Source organism: Schistocerca gregaria, chromosome 6, assembly GCF_023897955.1.
Source record: "Schistocerca gregaria isolate iqSchGreg1 chromosome 6, iqSchGreg1.2, whole genome shotgun sequence".
NCBI classification, from domain to species: domain Eukaryota; kingdom Metazoa; phylum Arthropoda; class Insecta; order Orthoptera; family Acrididae; genus Schistocerca; species Schistocerca gregaria.
The window spans coordinates 90,382,081-90,407,648 of NC_064925.1; the positions used below are offsets into that span (position 1 = coordinate 90,382,081).

Below are 25,568 nucleotides of genomic sequence, written 5' to 3' on the forward strand. Positions count from 1 at the left end.
GGCACCAAACACACATACGACCATCACTGGCACCAAGGCAGAAGCGACTCTCATCGCTGAAGACGACACGTCTCCATTCGTCCCTCCATTCACGCCTGTCGCGACACCACTGGAGGCGGGCTGCACGATGTTGGGGCGTGAGCGGAAGACGGCCTAACGGTGTGCGGGACCGTAGCCCAGCTTCATGGAGACGGTTGCGAATGGTCCTCGCCAATACCCCAGGAGCAACAGTGTCCCTAATTTGCTGGGAAGTGGCGGTGCGGTCCCCTACGGCACTGCGTAGGATCCTACGGTCTTGGCGTGCATCCGTGCGTCACTGTGGTCCAGTCCCAGGTCGACGGGCACGTGCACCTTCCGCCGACCACTGGTGACAACATCGATGTACTGTGGAGACCTCACACCCCACGTGTTGAGCAATTCGGCGGTACGTCCACCCGGCCTCCCGCATGCCTACTATATGCCCTCGCTCAAAGTCCGTCAACTGCACATACGGTTCACGTCCACGCTGTCGCGGCATGCTAGCAGTGTTAAAGACTGCGATGGAGCTCCGTATGCCATGGCAAACTGGCTGACACTGATGGCGGCGGTGCACAAATGCTGTGCAGCTAGCGCCATTCAACGGCCAACACCGCGGTTCCTGGTGTGTCCGCTGTGCCGTGCGTGTGATCATTGCTTGTACACCCGTCTTGCAGTGTCTGGAGCAAGTATGGTGGGTCTGACACACCGGTGTCAATGTGTTCTTTTTTCCATTTCCAGGAGTGTATTTTGTCATTAAATGACATTTTTGTATGAATCAGCACCTTCCTATAGATCTTTATGTATCTACAATAGAAATTTAAGAATCTTGGATCATTGCAACTTTGTAATGGAACTGAGGTTAAGTGTTTGGGAGAACTTGTTAAGACCTGCTGTTATCCACCTGTTTTTGTGAGATGATGATGCAGACAGGCATACTTCTGGAAATGCCTTTTCAGAGTTCAATTTAAATAATGTGGAGAATTTAGAGAATTTCATATTCACATTGGTTTCCTTAGACACTTCATCTGAGCTTTGTTTTGATAGTTCTTTTGAAAAATATTTTCTGTTTATTGTCACATTTATTTTGATTTGTAATAGATGTCACTTGTAGGCTTTTAGTTTAGGGAATGATTTGATGCCTGATTGTATTGCACGGCAGTCTATTTATCCATTCCGAACAAATGACATTCCCCACATTCTGATGCTGAAATTTAGCAAGTGAAAATTCTTCCCTTGCTTGATAATTTATGGCAAATGAAGATTTTTTTTTAAAGTGGTGTGGCCACCATTCCCTATAGTCAGTAATATCTTTATTTTCAATAATCTTGACTTGAAATTAATTCAGTGTTTTTCTTGAATTAAATATCATTTCAACATAGTTTGACAGTAGATTCTATCTTGATACATTTCAGACACTTGATTATGGCAAAATCCCTATCACATGGGAGGAAGGAGTGACCTCTAACAGGAAAATAATGCTGAATTTTTTGAAATTTCCCAGTCATTGTGAGACACATCAGGTACAGTGCAACAGTTTCTTTATTTTTGCCTGCCCCAAGAATCACTGAACATATGATGTTCTTTCATTGAGTCAGGTAGTCCACTTATGTAGTCACTGAAAAATGTGCACACTACATTGGGATCTCACTTGTCTTGTCCTTCATGCTAGCAGTAAAACTGTGCTGTATTGTCTTTCAGGTTATGGACTACAAATACAAAAAGCTACAGTTTTCGGAAGTGGAACGCTATTCATATAATCAAAACCCAGGCCGACTACATCATTCCTTTCAGCTCACAGTTTTATCGCCTCTTGTTTTTTTTTATCAAACTTAGATGCTTGTCACTTGTGAACCATCAATTCTGCAACAGCCACTCCTTTTGCAACTTCCTTCAGGAACGGAGATCTAATTTTGGCTACTTGTGGGTGACTGAATCTATAGTGAAAATTTTCATTAAATTATTTGAGATAATATTCTTACTTCACTGTGAATTCTGTTTTCTACTACAAAACAAGTCTTTTTCACATTTAAGTTGGAATCCAAATATAGAATACTTTTGCCACTGTAGTGCGACTGGTCGGTTGGTAAAGATTGAATATGAGCATCAATCTTAGCAGTGACATCACATTCAATTGTATTTCCCCTGTTCCCAATATGCTTTCCTTTATAGTCATCTGGAGACTAGTCACCAACAAGGAGCTACGTTAAGCGTGCAACATCCTTATCACTTACAGCATGCAAACTGCAAAATGCTTTTTGACACTTGTATCCTTTCGGTCTGTTTCATTACAAAGAATCTGAATGTACCTTTCATCTACATTTACATCTACAGGATTACTCTGCAATTCACATTTAAGTGCTTAGCAGAGGGTTCATTGAACCACAATTATACCATCTCTCTACGATTCCACTCCTTAACAGCGCGTGGGAAAAATGAACACCTAAACCTTTCTGTTTGAGCTCTGATTTCTCTTATTTTATTTTGATGATCATTCCTACCTATGTAGGTTGGGCTCAACAAAATATTTTCGCATTCGGAAGAGAAAGTTGGTAACAAATTTCGTAAATAGATCTCGCTGCAATGAAAAACATCTTTGCCTTAATGACTTCCATCCCAACTCGCATATCATATCTGCCATACTCTCTCCCCTATTACGTGATAATACAAAACGAGCTGCCCTGTTTTGCACCCTTTCGATGTCCTCCGTCAATCCCACCTGGTAAGGATCCCACACCGCGCAGCAATATTCTAACGAGTGTAGTGTAAGCTGTCTCTTTAGTGGACTTGTTGCGTCTTGTATGTGTCCTGCCAATGAAACGCAACCTTTGGCTCACCTTCCCCACAATATTATCTACGTGGTTTTTCCAACTGAAGTTGTTCATAATTTTTAAACCCAGGTACTTAATTGAATTGACAGCCTTGAGAATTGTACTATTTATCGTGTAATCGAATTCCAATGGATTTCTTTTGGAACTAATGTGGATCACCTCACACTTTCCGTTATTTAGCATCAACTGCCACCTGCCACATCATACAGCAATCTTTTCTAAATTGCTTTGCAACTGATACTGGTCTTCAGATGACCTTACTAGACGGTAAATTACAGCATCATCTGCGAACAACCTAAGAGAACTGCTCAGATTGTCACCCAGGTCATTTATATAGATCAGCAATGGCAGAGGTCCGAGGACACTTCCCTGGGGAACACCTGATATCACTTCAGTTTTATTTGATGATTTGCCGTCTATTACTACGAACTGCGACCGTCCTGACAGGAAATCACGAATCCAGTCACACAACTGAGATGATACCCCACAGGCCCGCAGCTTGATTAGAAGTCTCTTGTGAGGAATGGTGTCAAAAGCCTTCCGGAAATCCAGAAATATGGAATGAACCTGAGATCCCCTGTTGATAGCGGCCATGACTTCGTGCGAATAAAGAGCCAGTTTCGTTGCACAAGAACGATGTTCTCTGAAACCATGCTGATTACGTATCAATAGATCGTTCCCTTCAAGGTGATTCATAATGTTTGAATACAGTATATGCTCCAAAACCCTACTGCAAACTGACGCCAATGATATAGGTCTGTAGTTCGATGGATTACTCCTACTACCCTCCTTAAACACTGGTGCGAACTGCGCAATTTTCCAATCTGTAGGTGCAGATCTATCTGTGAGCGAGTGGTTGTATATGATTGCTAAGTAGGGAGCTATTGTATCAGCGTAATCTGAAAGGAACATAATCGGTATACAATCTGGACCTGAAGACTTGCCCATTATCAAGCGATTTGAGTTCCTTTGCAACCCCTAAGGTATCTACTTCTAAGAAACTCGCGCTATCAGCTGTTTGTGGTTCAAATTCTGGAATATTCCATTCATCTTCCCTGGTGAAGGAATTTCGGATAACTGCATTCAGTAACACCGCTTTAGCGGCACAGTTGTCGGTAACAGTACCATCGGCACTGCGCAGCGAAGGTATTGACTGAATCTTGCTGCTTGTGTACTTTACATACGACCAGAATTTCTTCAGATTTTCTACCAAATTTCGAGACAATGTTTCGTTGTGGAACCTATTAAAGGCATCTTGCATTTTAGTCCGTGTCTAATTTCGCGCGTCTGTAAATTTTAGCCAGTCTTTGCGATTTCTCATTCTTCTGATCTCCGCATGCTGTTTCCGTTGCCTCTGCAACAGTGTTCAGACCTGCTTTGTGTACCATGGAGGACCAGTTTCATCTCTTACCAGTTTATGAGGTATGAATCTCTCAATTGCTGTTGCTACTATATCTTTGAATTTGAGCCACATCTCGTCTACATTTGCATAGTCAGTTCAGAAGAAATGGAGATTGTCTCTTAGGAATGCTTCTAGTGACACTTTATCCGCTTTTTAAAAATAAAATTATTTTGCATTTGTTTCTGGTGGATCACGAAGAAACGGTATTGAGCCTAGCTACAACGACCTTGTGATCACTAATCCCTGTATCAGTCATGATGCTCTGGATTGTTTGTGGCTAAGAGGTCAAGTGTGTTTTCGCAACCATTTTCGGAGAAAGCATTTAGGACAATCTCTGAAGATGTTTTCTGCCTACCGCCGGTTTCAAACAAGTATTTTTGCCAACATATCGAGGGAAGGGTGACGTCCCCACCAACTATAACTGTACGAGTGGGATTTATTTGTTACGAGACTCAAATTTTCTCTAAACTGTTCAGTAACTGTATCATTAGAGTCTGGGGGTCGGCGGAAGGAGCCAAAATGGTTCAGATGGCTCTGAGCACTATGGGACTCAACATCTGTGGTCATAAGTCCCCTAGAACGTAGAACTACTTAAACCTAACTAACCTAAGGACATCACACACATCCATGCCTGAGGCAGGATTCGAACCTGCGACCGCAGCAGTCGTGCGGTTCCTGACTGAGTGCCTAGAACCGCTAGACCACCGCAGCCGGCAGAAGGAACCAATTATTAATTTAGTTCGGGTGTTAAGTATAACCTCTGCCCATACCAATTCACAACGAGTATCTACTTTGACTTCACTACAAGATAAACCGCTACTGACAGACACAAATACTCCACTACCAATTCTGCCTAATCTATCTTTCCTGAACACCGTCTGAGACTTCATAAAAATTTCTGCATAACTTACTTCAGGCTTTAGCCAGCTTCCTGTACCTATAACGATTTCAGCTTCTGTGCTTTCTATTAGCACTTGAAGCTCAGGGACTTTCCCAGCACAACTACAACATTTTACAACTACAATTCCGACTGTTCCTTGATCCAAGCACGTCCTGTACTTGCCATGCACCCTTTGAGATTGTCAGCCCAGCCCATCCCATACTTTCCTGAGGCCTTCTAACCTAAAAAAACTGCCCAGTCTATGCCACATAGCTGGTGGCTACATGGGTAGCAAAGGCTGAGTGTAGTGAACTCCTGACCTATTCAGCGGAACCCGAAACCCCACCACCCTATGGCACAAGTCAAGGCATCTGCAGCTAACACGGTTGCAAAACCATCTGAGCCTCTGATTCAGACCCTCCACCCGGCTCTGCACCAAAGGTCCGCAGTCGTTTCTGTCAATGATTCTGCAGATGGTGAGCTCTGCCTTCATCTCTTAAGCAAGACCGGTAGCCTTAACCAAATCAGATAGCTGCTGGAATCCAGAAAGAATTTCCTCAGAGCCAAGACGACACATGTCATTAGTGCCGACATGTGCCACCACCTGCAGCTGGCTGCACCCTGTGCTGTTGATGGCATGCGGAAGGACCCTTTCCACAACAGGAATGACTCCAGCCGGAAAATTTCTTATTTTCTTTTTGCTCTATCTCCTTTGTACAGGTGAATGCTCAATCAGTCCAATTAAATACAGATCTTTCTCCCTCTCCTAATTATTTCCATTTGATCCTCATCTTTGACATGTTCAAAACACATTTTGGAACAACTGCAATAAAACAATGTTGGAGCAAGATACAATATACTTCACTTAAATATTAAGCATTAAAATGAAGACGTATCACATGAAAACATTTTATATAGAACTAACTTGCATGGTGTATCAGACCATTTTGCTGGCACATTTAATCCTTTAGATGTTATGTTTTCCTGTCCTAGTGATCTAGCTCTCTTGATTCTTTCTTTGACATAGTCATCTATATTTCTTACACCTTTTCTTCTCTATTGCACTTTTTCAATTACAGAGTCACTTTCACTCATATGCTAAGAGTCTACAAACAGCAACTTATGTAAACACACTGACAATGTGGGACAATAAAACTGAAAAAAAGTGTTTAAATGCCACTTAGTAGCAGTGTTGTAACATTCTTTGCCTGACATCTGGTGGTGCTACTTACACAAGCAAGTGGAAAACGGAAGAGTGTCCAGAAATTATTCTCTATTTCACTAATTAAAAACTTTGAAAGGCAATACTTTCCGTATTATTAACTGTTTTTTCTTATGGTTTCCACTCATCAATGATTGGACAGCTCCAAAATCATATGTATATCTCAGCTTACTTTCAGGGGAGAGGGGGGGGGGGGGGGGAGAGGGGGGGGGGGGGAATAGACTATCTTCCTTTTTCCAATTCAATTACCTTGTATTAATGTTACCAAAAATTTTCTTTGTTGACGCCTTATATATTTATATAACAGATTCATATACTGAAAACTCAGTATAGATGTAGATTTTTGCAGTCAAGTTATTTTAGTTATATGGTTTGCATACTTCTGTCAGATCCATTACGATTAGGTAAGCAATTAAGCTAAATGGCTTTTCAACAAAAGCTGCTTAAATACATGGCATCAATTTTCTTTTGTCCCTAACTGTTTTGATTTTAAAAATTATTTTGTTCACTTCTATATTGGCAATATGAAAATTATTGTGATGCATTTACACAATCCTTGTTTTCTTGATGTATTTGCAGCATTGATGTCAAATTTATCACCAAGCATAACTCTTCTTATGGGTCTTCTGAAAGTCTAGTCCAAATATTTAAGCAGCAAATATCACCAAGTTATCGGCAAAATACTCCCTCACAAACATTCTCAATGCTGTTTATGAGTGTTGTCACTTTTTTAAAAATTAAAGTGCTTAGTCCATTCTGTAGAACTGAGCAGTTTCTTCAAAAATTCTCTTCATGTTTTGTGTGAATGAAGTTTTTAAAATACACCCCCCCACCCCCCTCCCACCCCAACCCAAAATATTCTTCCGAAGGCAATATACTGTCACTGTCAATTTAGTTTCAGTTGTCACTTTATTCAGTAACATTTGAACTTACTGCTCTTCAGAGTCATCGTCGCCTGTTTCACTAGTTTCTGATGCTGTGAAGGGACTGCCTCCTGACTGTTTGCCCAATGTATACTCACCTCTCCTTTCTCTATCAGCCTGCTGTGGTGATGTGGTGCTCTTTTTGCCTTTGGCTCTGGTACTTCCACCCTGTTGTGGCAAAACCTTCCTTTTTGTTTCATGCCAGCTATGTCTTGCTGTGTCTGATCGCTCAGCTTCCTTTCTCACTTTATGCTGGTAGTCAAACAGTTCTCCTCCTATTCGTCGTTTGCGTGCTAAACCAGATGGCCCAGGTGTTGGGATGAAGCTGGATGTTGAACTGACATTTTGTTCTTGTAGTAGTGTCATTTCACTTGCTGTCTGACTAGCTGAGGCTGACCCTGAAAATTCAGTTGCCTCTTGCACTGGACGTTCTCCTGGTAACTGTTCTTGTGCCATTCTTGATGGGCCAGCTATTGACAGCCAGCTGTCCCAACCAGTTGTTTGCTGTGTGGGGCAAATTAGCTCTCCACTTCCATGCCAGCTGTGTCTTGTTTGCACTTTCCCAGCAGTGTTTCCTTTGGGTGTTTCCTCTGACGATCTGCGGATAATACGTTTATAAGATAACTGTGAAAGACATTTCACTACAGAGGAATATTATATAACAGTAGAGGAATTTGGCTAGCTGAAGTTATTACTAAGTGGCTAATATTTTGTAGCTGCAAAGGGATAGAATTCTTCAATAAGATAAGGAAAGCAAACCACCATCAAATAAAATGTAACTAAAATGGCTAAGGCCAGTGATTTGCTATATAATTTCTATGAAATAGTTTTCAACATCTTTCAGGCTCTTGTTTAGATTAAGCATACAGAAGTTTACATATTCACATTTGTAGCACGATACTGGATACTATACCCCCGCCGGCGAAACATTGCACTTGACAGTTCGCTTTTTGTCTAGTTAGGTTGGCTATACTGTAATAGCGATGTTGCAACAGCAGCCTCTATACACACAGCAGACGATACAGTTTTCCGTCCCGTCTCGTAAATGCAAGCGATTGAGCAATTACAATGTATATAAAAACTCGTTTTTAGTTGTACTACAATGACAGGAAGTAAACAACTGTATAATAATGCATGTAAAAGCATAACAATGCGCACCCTTTCGATAACGGAGAAAAGAAATACAAAAAACAAGCATCTGACGACTGGTACTTTAAAATCAATAATGTACGTAGTTTACAAAATAAATAATAACCGAGATTGCAATAAATAACCAATATTAGAATTTTTTCACTCGCCAATTTACAGCGATAATGGCGCAATTCCATCCAGCTCGCCATCGTCACTATTGTCCGATTCATCGCTAAAACCGTCTTCATCGTCGTCATCGGCAAGACAAATCATTAATTGTTCATGGCCACTGATAATGCCTTCTATTGTCTCTGCTGCTCGTATAAGCTTCTCGACGTGCTCTACTTTTTTTCTCCATGAGGCTGCATCCACAGTCACAAGAGCTTCACGCAACAGCTTTTTTACCTCTGTTATTGTAAAGGACTCGTTGTTGTTCCTTACGTACATTTTTACGTCAGTCCATACTAACTCAATAGGGTTGAAATGGCAGTGATATGGTGGCAGCCTTATTACAGTATGACCCTGCTCCTTGGCAATTTCGTCTACTACGTATATAGGTGTCGTAGGCTTATTTTCTTTAACAAGAGAATATAACAGAACCTTTGTCATACCCATATCCGCTGCAATATTTCGAGCCTGTAACCACTGCACCATAACTTCTTTCCGATCATTTGTAGTTGGGGCTTTGTTCTGTATCACCGAATGATATGGAGCATTGTCCATTACAATTGTTGTAGGGACAGGAAATTGTTTTAAAAGGTTCCTGAACCACTCAACAAATCGTGCGTGATCCATATCTTCATGGTAATCAGCAGTCTTTTTTGATCTAAAAACTAAAAGTGCGTCAGGGACAAAACCACTGGAGGAGCCTGCATGGACCACAATTAATCTAGCTCCTCTTCCCGTCGGCTGATGGCCGCTACTGCTGGGTGTGTTATCTGTCCAACATTTACTGACAGCTTCCCCGGCATTAACCCACGTTTCGTCTAGCCAAATTATGGAATGAATGTCTCTGCCCACAATTCTCTGCAAGAAAATGTTACGAGCGGTAACAATATGTGCCCTCTCTAACAGTACTTTGCGTCCGTCTAGCGTTTTGTAACGAAAACCCATATTTTTTAGCACAATTTTTAGTGATGTTTTACCACCCCTGAAGAGTTCACTTTCTTTTAAAGAGATTAATAACTTAGCTACAGTCAGATACTCTTTTCTGCTGTAGTAAGCATAAACATGCCTACGAACTGCATCAGTCTGGAAAGAATCTAAATCTGTGACAGGACTTCGCCGCTTTTTCTTCTTTCCCGGGGTTGATAAAAATGTATTATTTGATCCAGACAGCTCGGAATCATTACGGCTCACTTCAGTATCTTCCAAGTTTTGTAGTAATACTCCCTTACTACCGTTCTTGCACTAATACCAAGAGTTTTCGACGTACGTTCCACCACTTTGTCGGCAGGAATTGCTGTCTGTCCATGAATGCTTACGTAGTTTTTCTCCTGCTCGTAAAACTCACGAGTTCTGCGTAGCAACTCTAGTGCCTGGCTGTTTAGTGGCACCCCTCGACGCAAAGGATTGTCACTAGGTGAACGAAGTCTTTTCGGTGGCATTTTCCAAGTACGTAAACTCCCAACGTAACAAAAGTCACAACGATAGAGCACACAGTACAACGAAAACACGCGGTAAACAACACACAACTCACGTTGTATACACATGCACTAAACAAAGCCGGCAACGCGGGAACTTTGACGTCACAGCACGTGAGTAACAGCAGTGCTCACTGCGCTGTGATTGGCTGGCGCCCCACGCTGAACGCCTAGCGCCTATCGTTCTCCACTTGTTACTCTGTTACGCTGCCAACTTCATACGCAAACGTCAAGTGCAATGTTTCAGCGGCCCGGGTATATAGGTGGCTTGATGCAGCAGTGTTTGTGTTAGACGTTTAACCAGTAGCTTTCGATGTTACTGCCTGTCAGCTACAGAGTGAATCACCAATTTGCTATTTTTGCAAACAAGGCCCTGAATGGACAATGGATTCTTGCAGTAAGCATTGACACTGGGGAGAGAGAGAGAGAGAGAGAGAGAGAGAGAGAGAGAGAGAGAGAGAGAGAGAGAGAGAGAGAGAGAGAGAGAGAGAGAGAGAGAGAGAGAGAGAGAGACAGGGCAGGAAAATTGCTGCTTTTCAGACCTAATTAAATAAAACTAAGATGGATCTGGACAGGAAAAGAAGAAGGATGGTAAAGAGAAGGATGTGGAAACAGGTTATAGGCAGAACATGCAAAGAACTTCATCTAACAATGGGAAATCCAGAATGGAGTGTAACAATATTATGAGTAGGGAAGTTGCTACTCAGCATCTTAGCTATATGATGAGTAGAAATTTGCCTTCTCATAATTCAGAACTTCATGTGATACATTTGTGGTGAAAATGGAAAATAACTGGCCCATTGTCTCAATTAGAAGTGGACGAGACTGGCAGATTTATGTATGGACAGAGCATAATAAATTTTCAGCAATAAATTGTAAAGTAAGAATGTTCATAAGATAAAAGAAAGAAAACTTTGATATTAGATAATCCCCAAGCTAGAAGTGTATGATGGCATTTGCAGGATGAACTAGGGTTGGAATACCAGGTCACCAATGTTTTAACCTCTGTCTTACATGATCTTTGTGATCACTTCATTAAGTCTTCACTAAGGATGACACCATGAATATAGTGGGTGGGCCAGGTTGTAGTACTAAGGGATATGGGCACAGAATAGAGTAAGACTTGGTACAATTGAAGTGACATTGAACAATAACTGAGTTCTTAACAGTCCAGAGATGCCATGGAAGACTTCAGAAAAGTTAATTTCAAATTTTAACAGCAGCTTATGTGATGTGCTGGGCCATCTATTGGTGATGCTCCTTTTTATGCTGTCGGTGGATGGGAATATACTAGGGATATCCTTCATGACAGGAAAGGGAAGGTAAACTGGCAGGGTTAACAACAGAAAGTGGACAGGGAGGGGGGTATGCACTGTGAGTGACAAATACCAGTTGTTACAGTTTTAAGATTTGAGTCTTCTTTAGAATTGGGAGGAGACATCTTTTCTAGAACTGCTGAGAGGAGAAAATTTTTTTAAGAGGGAACAGGATTCAAACAAACTTTTTAAAAAAAGTAATTTTGCGACATAGCTCTGGCTTGTTGCATCAGTCCAAACAGTTATTGACTGAAAATTTTCAACAGTTACTAGGAATTTAATTTCCACCCAATTACATTTCAGTGTGAAATGCCGAATTCTATGACTGAAGTAAACTTAATTCATCAATGCAGGTAAATGGTTTACAAGTGTTGTCAAACCCAGTTGTGAAAATCTGCCTGTCCGTTTTGTGATAGCTGGTATCTGTGTGTTACGTACTATAGGATTTATGTTAGAATTTCACTTCTCCAGAAAAGAAATGGAGAAAGGAGAAGTTGCTACATTCATCAGAAGTTTTCTTGAATGTAAGAACAGACACTGAAAAATTTAGCTTACAGGAGCATATAGAAACACGTGCAACTTCATTAGAATTTCATAATTAATTTATTACAATAGTTATACTTAGCACCTATAGATAATTTTAACATTTTCATAAAGAACATTTAAGCTTTATTGGCCTAGTTAACAGTAATGAGCAAAGAAATGACCTTTTCTTATTGTTTTAAAGTAGTTTTTTTAAGACTCTTCCAATAAGCATTTATGGTCATCAGTAATGTTACCATTCAGTTTAAGTCTCCCTGTAAACTTCTCTACTACAATAGCTAATTGGTCAAAAACAGACACTGATAATATCTTTATATACTGGTCTAAGGAACAAAATTATGTAGCCTCACACACCATGACATCCATTTACTTTTGTTAAATTTGAATACTGATTATGATTTAGCATCTGAGTAGAGTTCAAGAGGGTCACCAGTCAGCCAAAAATTTAATCTTTTAGGGAACTCTCCAGGCATATTTTCCCACTAATGCCATTAGCACTGTATACAATACTGCTCTGATGTCACTATAGCTCATTACAAAACGTAATTGCAAAATACTGAGTACCGTAACTCTCCTGGCCTCAACCTTCGTTAGTCATTGTCCTTACCCATCTAGTCCCTTCCATGTTCCCATTCCAGCACTACACAGCCCTCTATTCCACCAACACACACAGTGTTTTTACTTCTCTTCTTTCTCACTACCCCCCTACCTCTCCCCCATCCTTTGTCTAACCTAGCAACTGTACCTATCTGCCCTACCCTCTCTCCACCTCACCCCTGCACACTCCCCTTAGCAGCAGTTTACAATCCTCCACCCTTACCCTGCTATCCCTCCCCCGCCCCACCCCAGCCTCCTCCTTACCCCCACTCAGTTGCCTCTCTAATCATGCACTACTGCTCGCATCTGGCTTCAGCTGCCAGAGACTGAGGCGCGCGCGCGTGCGTGCGTGCGTGCGTGCGCGTGTGCGGTCTATTTTCAACAAAGGACTTGTTGGCCAAAAGCTCACTTTCTGACAGTCATTTTGTTGTGCCTATTTGAGACTCTGGATCTCTGCTGTATGGTCAGTAGCAACTAAGCATATCTGCTTCTGTTTTCATACACTGAGTTTTAGTTCCTGTCTTGGCCATAAGTGACTGGACACTAATTCTGGTGCTGCTAACAGCCTTCACATTCAATGAAAATTTCCTCAGTTTTTTGGAAGATAATTAAACAAAATTCTGCTATGCTAGTAATTGAAGGCGTCATGTGTTGCTCTCTTGGCAGCCAAATAAATGTGCTTCAGCATCTCTCTATCTGTAGTTTTACACATTGTTTTACACCTATTATACAGTTGCACATGTCTCTTTGGAAGTTTCATAACAAACTGTTCTACTCGGTACTTATCTTCATGTAACGAAATAAAGATAATATATGAGGTAGGAAATGAGAAGAGTGATAGAACCAGAGAAGAAGAGGGGCAGATAACAATTAACAATAAATGATGCAGGTTAATTAAGAACTCCATGAAACATTTAAATAAAAAAATGATAAACTACTAATGACAACATAATGAATGATCACTGCTTAGGTCATCAGTCCCTAGACTTACACACTACTTAAACTAACTTTTGTTAAGAAACACACACACACACACACACACACACACACACACACACACACACACACACACACAGGAGGACTAACCTCCGGCGGGAGCGGCCGTGCAGTCTGTGACATGACTGCCTCAAACTGCGTGGCTACTCCACTCCAAGCGGCTTTATGTAATAGGCAAACAGTTTTTTAACAATGTTTATGAATGTTATCGGTGTTGTGATGAAGGGTGGACACAGATAACTGTTTGCATCAATTCTGCCCACACCCAACCCAGTTTATCAGGGGTGATGGTAACAACAGGTGCTGTGATGCAGTATCAGAAGTCCTTGCAAGTATGTGGTAGAGATGGAACAAACAAAATCCTTGACGTAAACCTACAAGAAGACGACTTGAGCAGCACTAGGTTACCAGTGCCAATGCCTCATTCAGATAGTTTTATACATAGTTTTGCAAATATGGAGTGGTAATATCTTGTTGCAAGACTGAATTCCTGCAATCAGTTTCAAGTTGTGACATGAACCACAGTTGCATTATGTTAAAGTAGGTAATGCCATTTGTAGTTCTTGAAGTGAAGGATGGTCCATAGGCTTTTTTGACATGACACAGAACACACAAATTTTCTCACATACTCTGATGTGTTCGATAGATTCCCCCAATATATATGAAATAGAAAGAAACTTCCACATGGGAAAATATATTAAAAACAAAGATTCCAAGACTTACCAAGCGGGAAAGCGCCGGTAGATAGGCACAATAAATAAAACACACAAACACACACACAGAATTTCTAGCTTTCGCAACCGGCGGTTGCTTCTTCAGGAAAGAGGGAAGGAGAGGGAAATACCGCTTGGTAAGTCTTGGAATCTTTGTTTTTAGAGAGAGAGAGAGAGAGAGAGAGAGAGAGAGAGAGAGAGAGAGAGAGAGAGAGAGAGAGAGAGAGAGACAGACAGAGACAGAGAGATTCTTTTGATGTTTCCCAATTTCCCAAAACATGGAAAGTGGCTTCACAACTAAAGTGAAACTAAACTAGAAAGTGTTAACAAAAACATAAGATATTTATTATATTTCTTTATAACTTCTTACATAAATTACCCCGTCAAATACTCTGAAGAAATGCAAACTAGTATTATCACCACATCAAGTAACAATGTTAATTCTAAACAGGAATCTATTCTTATAATGTCAAGGGAAACTATTTGGCAATTATCAGCTCTGGTACTACAATATTAACCAAGGTTTGTAGCTAGACAGCAGCTAATTTTGCTAACTGAGAAAGTAATAAGTTTTTAGGTAATTTTTCTGCTGATCCAATGATAGGTAGTTGCTATGAGAGAACACATAATTAGTCTTAAGTCTGCGTATATCCATTCCACATCAGTGAAAACTACTGTTCATGATGGATCTATGGAGTATAATAGATGATTAGCAATAAGTTAGTGAGTAAATTGACAAATGAATGACTTCAGGTTCCATGCTCTCAGCACTGTATCATTACATCAAACTAAAGAATATATATGTTCTCAGTATGTTTACAAGGGGGCGAATTAAGATAGCCTACATTTCTTATTTAAACATTTCTGTAGGAATTTATGGGAACAGAACATGGCAGAAATGTCCTTTGCAAATGTTATTTTGATACACACTGATAATATGAAAATTATTGGTTTTTCTGCATTTTTATGATATTGGACTCATGACCACCATGATATCAAGACATTACTCTTGTCAGTCCTTCTGAAAGTTATGTGCACTGCTGTAACACTCAGACTCCACATTGGATAATTTTGTTCTCACCCTACACCAAGAACGAAAAACTGCTTTCCCTTCAGCCCGATATGTTGCTTTATTCTGCAATTAATCTTTTTCATAATGAAATTTCAAAATGTGTTCTTAAATCAGTTATGGTGCTGTACAATAGTTTGTGATATTATATTACTTAGATTAATAACTTAGTTTTTGTTCTGAGTAGCCAACAGAAGTGGGGTGGGGGCTCGGGGTTGGTGGTGGGAGGGGTGTTGCCAAATAAAATTCTCCTATGGTACCAGAATACAGGGAGCCAACCATTTACTGTGTGCTACTTCTGTAATATATACTGGGGATTTTAAAATGAATATAGGTGTTTTTAGCATATATTACATTCAACTTACAATTAACCTTACAGCACTTCCACACTGTAACAATTATATATATGAAAAGGCTGCACACAGAATTGGGGTTTGGGATGGGGGCAGGTATATGTGCTTTTTTCCTACTTTAGCTATATGAGTTGCTGTATTATTTATAATTTTAAGTTTAATGTAATGAACACTACAAAGCCTTAAGATCCTTATTAATTTTGTAACACCTGTTACTAACATCCAGTTAAGACTTTTTTAGCTACCATCACTTTTGGACTGGAATCATACTTCTACATTCATTTCAAATCTGTTTCTCACAGCAATGTATGAAATAATTTAATCTGAGCTTAAGCTACTATATTGGCAATTTAGAACAAACTAGCTAGAATGTAGTGTCACTACTACAAACAACATTTCAGTTGCTCATAGTTTCAAATATTTACATAATTTTAACTTCTTTCTAGCCAAAGTAAAGATGTTCTCAGCAATTTCTGGAAACATTTACTGAAATGTACTCAACTGCAGTTATACAGTTTGTTAGTGCCAGCTAAAAATAAGCTCAGCAACAATGTCTGTTTGCTTTGTTTTGTGGTGTGTTTAATGAAATTAATTATCGCATCTAGGAACACAATGAAAGTTACACCAATGTCACCCTCAGTGTTTGTAACTATAGGCATGCTCAAGTAGCCAGTAAACTGCAGCTGTACATATACAGTGAGGTATCTGCCTATTACTGATGCAGAAAATCCACAAATTTGTGATACATTTGAAGTGGAACTTTAAACTGCCTTAATGGTCACCTTAAAATGAGCATTTTTAAGACCTATCTGAAACAAAGTAATTTGCTCAGTCTACTTGGTATTTATCCTCTGAGAACTAGAACATGTATTATGGAGCTACAGGCAATGAGTGGCAAATGCACTTAATGCAGTTGCAGTCTGAGTTTATATAAAAGAAAATAAATCTCTCTATTCAGCTACTATGTGTGTGTCTTTTGCAGCCTAAGCATTACAGCTCCAGTTTTAACAAAATATCCTTTCAAATTATACAGACAAGATCCCCAGTAATGATGATGGGGGTAAGCAGTATGCATGCCTGTGCACGTTTGTGTGTAGACCATACTCTCCTAGACAAAGTACGCCAAACTAAAATTTCCCATTCACTGAATGGAGTATAAGGCTTCAGGTGGGGTATAGTGAAAGATAATTTCTGTCCACCCACTGTTTAAGGCATGAAAGGCAGATTCATACTCTTCAGAAGCTGGAGAGCAAAATGTTCAGCTATGCCACCTAGGTCAGTGTAGACAGCGCCAATCAAGGTAATACTAGCTACACCTGCAGGTATCTGGTATCCATAGAGATGTCTGATATTTGCTCGAACATGCAAAAGGGAGGTGTGTGTGTGTGTGTGGTCCTATGGTGAAAACATTGTTCCCAGAATTCTTTTTTCTGTCATGTTATTAGGTGGTTGGTTCGAGCATGTAGCTGTTTAAAGACAATGATGTGCTCCATTGATGGGTGCCACTTCAGTGCTGGAGGGCTCATATATGATCTCTAATGGCCACTTCAATATTTGGTTACTACCAAGGTACTGTCATCCATTCTGAGGGACAGGGTATCACCAAATTGGCTGCCGACAGTATAGCTATAGTTGGACTCTGGACTGCCTCATCAATATCACCATGCGGCGGGGAGCCAAGATGGCATCAGAGGTGAAAGCATCCCAGCCAGCACTGTTGAGAGCCTATCTTGACAGGCATCCATGGGAGTGATGCCGAGGGAGGGACAAGAAGATTGTGAAGTGATCACTACCACACAGGTCATTGTGGACTCTCCAGTGGATGGATGGGAGAAGACAAGGACTGCAAATGGAAAGGTCAATGGCCAAGAAAGTTCCGTGTTTCCATAATGAAATTTTCACTCTGAAGTGGAGTGTGCATTGATTTTGAAACTTCCTGGCAGATTAAAAATGTGTGCTGGACCGACTCGAACTTGGGACCTTTGCCTTTCATGGGCAAGTGCTCTGCCAACTGAGCTATCCAAGCATGTGGGTAGCTTAGTTGGTAGAGCACTTGCCCGCGAAAGGTGAAGGTCCCAAGTTCGAGTCTTGGTCCGGCACACAGTTTAAATCTGCCAGGGAGTTTCCAAGTTCTGTGTGTCACACAGAAGTGTGTGGGGATGCCAGTATTCAAGAGGCAAGCGTTTAGTTGTGCCAGTTTTTGAGGTCTTCATTGTGGCCAGTGATCTTGGCTCAGCCCCACAAAGGCTTAAGGGTGTTGATACATCCAACATTATTGAAGGTGAGCTGATGTGATCAACCAATGCAAACAAAATGTTCTGAGACTTCACCATCAAGAGGGAGGTATGTAAATATTGCAGATGGTTAAATCCTGAAATGCTCTTACTTGAACAGCCACAGCCTCTAAAGGTGTATTAAAAGGCACAAGTTTGCTATACAGTGTGTCCAGAACATATGTGCAAACTCTGCCCTGCATCCTGTCATAGTTAGGACAATTCTTATAATATGCCTGGTATCCATAAAGGGCTGGGGTCTATGCTGGAAACTAGGTCTCCTAAAGGGCAGTGCAGAAGGCAGGCTAAGTTCTTGAAAGATGTCTTATCTCAGCCAGATGGTGGAAAAAACTGCAACAAATCCACTGGAGAATAATGTTGCCAGTGTGCTTGAGGCCATGAAAATACCAAGGAGGCAGGCCCTACAGTCATCTGTTGCCATTGGTTGAGTGGTTATGGCCTCCATATACATAGGTTCCAGGTTCCATTGTGTGATGCAAAATGGTGCACCCGGGGCTGCTGGAAAATCTGTCTCAGCCGCAGGAGTGGAACAGTTGGGATCTGGTGATGTGGGGGCCACTGGAATGTCTTTTTTTGAGGACTACTACTAGTCGTTCCTCTCCGTAGAGGCTTTTGATGATTGTGAGGGCTTCTCTGAATCAGTTCCAGGTAAAGATGGTGATTGGGAAGCTCTGACTAGCGGCCTGTGGCACCTTCAGCCACTGGCTAGTGTCTGGTTGCAGACCAGCAGAAACATTCACTGTGTCATGAAGTAACCCTTCCTGGCGGGAGACGCTAGAGAAAGGCGATTTGTCTCTGGCTAGGAGATAGGGACCAATGTCTCTGGTGGGTCAATTGAAACCATCAATCCCGAAGAAGGGAAACAGTGAGAGTGGAGCCCCCAACCATCGGGGGAGGGGGAGGGGGAGGGGGGGCGAGGGGAGGGCAGGCATGGCTGAGTGGCCCTGAGGGTTCAATGTAAGAGATTTAACAGGCAGGAGCACCAATGCCCAAGTGCAGGGGGGGGGGGGGGGGAGGGGCAACATTGTCATAGCTTTAGCACACAAACTTGTTTTACATGATGAGTGCAACTGCTCTTTCTTCTTTTTGGCCTCTTGGTAAGTTAGTACCCCCCCCCCCCCTCCTCTCTCTCTCTCTCTCTCTCTCTCTCTCTCTCTCTCTCTCTCTCTCTCTCTCTCTCTCTCTCTCTCATCTGGTGAGCAGGGAGAATTGTGGTTTCCACAGCTGACTGATATGGGAGACATGCACAGGGAGCATTGGCATGCAGCACTCCTCAACAGTCTCTTCAGAAGGGGGCTAGTGTAGCAATGCAAAGACACTTTAAGCACTGCATGGTGAAGGGGGTTTCCCATTGGATTGGTATACCATCACCTTGACCTTTTGAGACAATTAGTCTCCATCAACTGCCAAGATGAAGGTACTGGAGGTGACTTTATTGTACTTTGGTCCCTATATACATGGCAGATGAAGTGTACACCCCTAGTTCCAAGTTGTTCAGACTGTTATGGGGAGTGACAGTTACTGTTATGTCAGCCACCTTTTTACAAGTGAGCAGCACCCTTAAGTCTGCATGGGATGCTGTTTTGATAGAAACTGACCTACTTTTCATTTTAGAGATGACTGCCACTTCCCCAAACTTGTCTTCTAACTTCTCCACAAAGAATGAGGGCTTTGTGGCCAAGAAGGAATCCATATCAGCCCTTGTGCACACTAAATATTGGAGAGAGTATTTCTCTGCTAGTCACATAGCCCTATGCTCCTCCCATGTTGGAGCCTTCTGCCCATGGCAGAGCCAGAGAAAGGGACATTTTAGTTTTGTATCTCTTTACACTAAAAGAGGGCTTTCCTTCTATAGTGACTACTGGGCCTGTATGGCCACCAGTGATAGAACTTACTCTGCTTCATTTGCAGCTCACCTGCATTGGTGCCACCTACTCCAAATGGGGGGTCTCTCCATTGGCACTACTCAGCATCAGCAATGGCTACCTTGCCAGTAATCCATTACTCAGAGTCCTTCCGCCACAGTCACGATGGACACATTCTGCTTGGCATACATGTGGAGTTTGCGGCCCAGACATCAACAGTGCGGCCCAGACGTCAACAGTAAGTAAATAATAAACTATAAATAAATAATTATTGTTGCCATTCATTCAATAAAGCCAAAACTCTCATGTTTGTCTAGGAACTGTTTGCCTATGGCTGGTAAAAGGTAACGAAGATTCATTTTGATACTGTAAAGATGATGTTACGTGCAGAAATGTATGATCATTTAATAGTTTTGAGTGAATTTATGATTTGGTATTTATTTTGTGTAGTGAATACCAATATTCTTTAGGCATTGATAAATTTAAGACAATGCCCATAACAAACAGGAAGAATCTGGTAGCGCCCAGTTACAAGATTACCTTTAAATGTGTGGCACATTTTACACTGTAGAAGTCTTAAGGTGAAATTACTAGTCGAAACGAGGGAGATTAAGACACAAACTCACCATAAGGGAACCCTGATGGAAAACAAACGGGAACATTTAGGAGAAGAACTAACAACATACAAGACACAAATTTAACTAATTCTATGATACTATCCTTTCTGTGGGGGTTTTTAGCAAGTAGGCATGGTCAGCAGACATTGGAAGCATTTAGTGACTGGCTATTGGGTTTATATCAGGTCAATATAACCTGCAGAGGGATGTAAAGTAGTTGGCTGGTCCCAGGAAGATTTGGAGCTGTAGACTGACAGTTCCCTGTAGATTGCAGATTTTTATTGCTTCTTGTTTTGTATGTTTGCAGCAAGATAATGAGGGATTTTACTGTAACTTTAGTGGTCCCTACCAAATCGTGAATCCTGTTGTCATTCCAGAAATAGACTTGATGCCTCCTTGGCAAAGCAGTTTGCTTTCTTTATCATCAACACCCTAGACTTGTGGTAAGCACATGACCGCTTATTGTATCTGTCAGCTCCATAGGTGTTAAACAGTTCTCTTGATTGTTGTTTGATCTTGCTTTGGATACTGATGTTGTGGGCTCTAGTTGTTGCCGTGTGTAGGGTAGAACACTTCTGAATGAGATGATGGGGTTTGGTATGTATGCACTGGTTGATGTATGTAAGTTTCCAGTAGACCTCATGTGTGTGCCATTGTGATTTCTGTGGGCCTCATGTCCAGGAACAGAATAGGTATCTGTTTGCTGTATGCACTGCTTCTATGTAAGCTAAATGAAGCAAGTATAATCCTTCACATATTATTTCATTAGGATCGTGTGTAATTTCATAACATTTTTGTTTGGCATGTTAATAGTCCAGTTGCTATGGGCTTATTTATTGATCATTTTTATTTGCAGTTTCTATTTGAGTTTACATATTGTCATTTTGTCATTTGGAGATAGTTAATGGAACTGTGGACACTAGAAAATAGAGTGCTAAGTGCATAAATCTTAACATTTAAGACATATTCTTCTGTTTGGTTCAACAGATCAATGACAGCAGCAAAGACAGCCACAAGCATGTGTATTGTGTATGTGGTAATTCCATACAGCATGGGAATAAAAGGGTTTTCTCATTTTAAGGAAGATTGTTTAGACATTAGTGATTCTCTACGTTCAGAAAGACCTTCAGTTTGATAATCATTTAAGTGCATTAATTCATGATGATCAAACTCTGTGTACTCAAGAATTGGCAAATGTGATTAACTGATCATTCCATCATCATGCAGCATGCAGCATTTGCAGAAAATGGGGAAGGTTTAAAAATTGGGTGTCTGGTTACTGTTTGCTCCAAGTCAAAATCACAAAAATTGGTGGATTGCCATATGTGCATCTCTGCTTCTTCGTAATCATTTGGTTCATGAACAACACTGGCCCTTCCTATCCTGTATCATTACTTGTGATGAGAAATGGTGTCTTTATGCCAACATAAGGAAAAGAAAAAAATGGCTGAGCTCAGACCAAGCAATTCCCCATACAAAGACCTATGCACATCCATGAAGAATAAAGTTATCCATCTGGTGGATAGCAATGGTGTGGTGTACTATGCCCTAAGGTATGACCATCACTGCTGACGTTTATGGTCAACAACTGAGGCTTCCTGCAGAACCAATCCAAGAACAATGGTCACGAATACAGTGTGAAGTGATGTTACTCCATAACACCAGTCACCCGCATTCTGCTAGACTGACAAAAAAATACTATGCCGAAGATGGGTTGGAAATTCATTCCACACCCACCTTGTTCACATGAGCTTGCTCCCTCAGATTTTTCACCTTTTCTGTTCTCAATCAAGTAACCTTTAAGGAACTTCCTTTCTGGATGAAATTTCACTCCAAACATGGCTAAGAATTCTTCACCTGAAAACCACATGTTTTCTACAGTTGCGGAATCAAAATGGTACCCCAGCATTGGCTGACTATTGTAAATAGTGAAGGGAAATATATTCTTAATGACTAAAGTTTATTATTTGTATCTGTTGTGATTATGAAACTTATGGAAGAACACTATGAACTTGTGCAGCAACTCAATAGGTAGGCAATTCAGCCCCATTAACAATGGACCTCAGGGAGCATGCTTTCATTTCATATCAAAGGTAATCAATAAATTCTTAGTGTTGACAGAACTTGTGGCCAGTGCCCAGGCTATATCATTATCAAGACCTGAGTTTTGGATTAATGATTGCACCTTCTTAATAACCTTCACTGTAAGTTGTTTTAAATGGGCTCATTCAACAAATCTGTCAGTTTTTATTCATATTGCATAATACCTATTACAATCATATGGCTTTTTCTTCATCCACATGAAAACCACAATGTATTCATTCCTATGTTCCTCTATCCTTAATTACTTTTACAGTGGGTCGGTCTTCCCAAGAGATGTAATGTTTGGGTGGTTTAACTCTCTCTAGTATTTGGCTTCAGCTTGTGGGAATAGTCAGAGCGCCACTTTAGCAGATTGAATAATTTGTTTCATGCTGATCCTTGTAGCCATCACTGATAAGTATAGCCCTTTCAGACAGTACTGATATTGCTGTCAGTCTGATTGTCCGATATGATAGGTTGATGTCAGTTTCAGATGCATCAGTCCTGTCCTATGCCCGTGTCTTTCAGATTCTTCTTGTGGTAGTTACAGAGTGATTATTTTTCTGTACAGGGTTGCCTTTAAATTATTTCATTGGTTTTGTTCCAGTCTTGAACCAATAGTTTTGGCAATAGCCACAGATGTTTTTCGAGCATCACTATTGTTTATGTCTAGATTGCCTCTGTGCTGTTTGAAACTTTCCCCTCAACAAATGATTGCTGACCCATTCATAGATGGCTCTTATTTTTACGGCACCCAGCTGGCGTTGAACCCGTAGTTTCTCCTTCCTCTTTCTCAATAGATCCAACTTTTGTATAACCACCAATGTAGCTCACTGATGATAAAATCCAAGTTTCGATGGATGGTGTCAATCTTATTATAATCCTTCAGCATTTTACTGTTGTCTGTTCTCATAAAAAAATTAGTACTAATTTACCAAATTAAACCACTCTTTTGATCAAACTGCAGATGCCTTTGAACATACTGTTTTAACAGTTGGATCTCCTGAATCCTAGTTAATTTGACCTCATATTTACTTGTATTAATTAACTGTGATCTCATCAATTTTTGTATAGATGTCTTTGATACCTGCTTCCAATGTCACCAAGGTGCTTTGTAGCAATTTAGATTTAAATGCAGTAATATTGATTGTGAATTTCAAGTATTTGGAAAAGTGTGTTCAGACTTTACAGCAATTCAGAACGTGAGATCACAATGTTGTCATTGCTGTCTCACATTCTATGGTAATCCATACAATTCTCATTTGTTTATTATAATTTATTAATATTTTAAACAGTTCAAAAGCTGTGATTCTGCACGTCAATGTAACTAACTTTTTTATCCCCGGACTATGAGAATTTACTCCCACACACATAATTACTGATCTCATCAATACACATGTAAATTACTGTTACATGACGTCTGATAGTAACAAATAATTACCAGAAAACTTGTCCATTTTAGGACAGGCAACTACATTACTTTATTGCACAACTGGAATTCCACAAAAATACAGTGTACAGTGTTACCGGTATGTGTGTCTCCAGAGTCTGTGAAAACTATTGTGGAACAATTGCCAGACGTTCAGAAAATAGACATGTGTCAATCGATAGAGCATTTCTCCAAGTTCTCGACTCCACAGGTGATCAATGTGGGCACCATTTGTGACATGGTAAATGTCAATATAATAGTAAACTATTGCCATATATGTACCAACATGTGGTCGATATCAGCAACTGCATTAATTATCCTGCCTTTCATTTCTTCCATATTAAATAGCAGTGGAGGCAGGAACACACAATCTTTGACATAACCCTGTGTAAAAAGAAATCACATGGGATTAAGATGGGTGACTGTAGGATACACTGAAGGAAAGGAAAGCCGTAATGGGGAGCATGTCCAATCCATTGCTGAGGTAATGTGGCATTGAAATAATCATCATCTGAAAGAAACAGTGGTGGAGCATAATCTTGTTGCACAATGAGGTCTCCACTGTCTTCCAGTAATTTGAGCTGTGTCATTACTGCACAATGTCAATATAAATAAAACCAGTCACACTTTCCTCCACAAAGGAAGATTGTCCTTACAAGGAGATGGCACAAAAGGCAATAACTTTAGGTGAATCACAAAACTGTTTCACAATCTTATGTGGTGGTTCTGAGCCCAAAATATGTGTATTATTATGATTAAAGTTTAGAAGCATGGAACATGGCTTTATCATTGAAAATCAATTTCTGTGAAAGTCTTCCTTCAGTAAACATCTCACTACAAGTCAGAACAGTGATGATTGTCCTGAGAGGTTAGAACACAGAACAACTGCAGCTGTCATGCTTTTAAACACCCAAATTTGCGTAGAATGTTCCAGACATTTGAATGCAGTATCTGCAGTTCTCTGGCCACATGCATCATCAATTTCTTCGGGATGCAGACGAATGATTCCTGCACACCACTTTCTCTGCCGATGCTTCAAAATTGACCTGCCTTCCTTGTGTCACATAAGCAGCCAGTCCCATGGAATGTGTTTTCTCGAGTGGATTGTTTTTTCTGTCGGAGCTTTTACCTGTTATCACAAAATGCACCCACCATGCCACTACAGACCATGTTTCTAACATGCTTCACGAACTACTTCATGCTCTATCTACTAATATCATTTCTTTGTATGCCTTGTTTTTGGATAGTTTGCCTTTGAAATGCTGGAGGTACATATGAATAACCCTGTAAAAATTTCAATTTATAGATATCATTAGCCAAAGTTGATGTATCAAATTACATTTCTTTGCACTAACAAGGGAATGGTCCAAAAAGACATGTCAAACCTACCCTGAAATTTTTGCACAGGAAGAAGACAACGAAAGAAATGCATTGTCAAAATTTTAGCTGCTAAGAGGCACTGCAAGTATTAAAAAAAAATAACAAAAAAACAGCTAAAAATTGCCAAATTCTTAGTGCACCAGGCGGCAGTACAAATGTGCACCCCTACTTTGTAAACAGGAAAAACAACCCAACCAGATAGAAATTTGTAGAAGACATTTCAGGTTGCTGTTCATTGATAGTTTCACTGACGCTGCAGTACACAGT

At 40.6% G+C, this 25,568-nt stretch overlaps 1 protein-coding gene across 1 annotated transcript in view; it reads right to left on the reverse strand.

The window, feature by feature from the left end:
• Window positions 1–7,216: 7,216 nt before the first annotated feature.
• LOC126278668 (uncharacterized) overlaps window positions 7,217–25,568 on the reverse strand; it is a 55,533-nt gene continuing 37,181 nt past the window's right edge. The window contains exon 3 of the mRNA XM_049978906.1: window positions 7,217–7,871. Coding sequence (XP_049834863.1) covers window positions 7,280–7,871 — 592 coding nt within the window. The 3' untranslated portion in view covers window positions 7,217–7,279. The remainder of the gene's footprint in view (window positions 7,872–25,568) is intronic.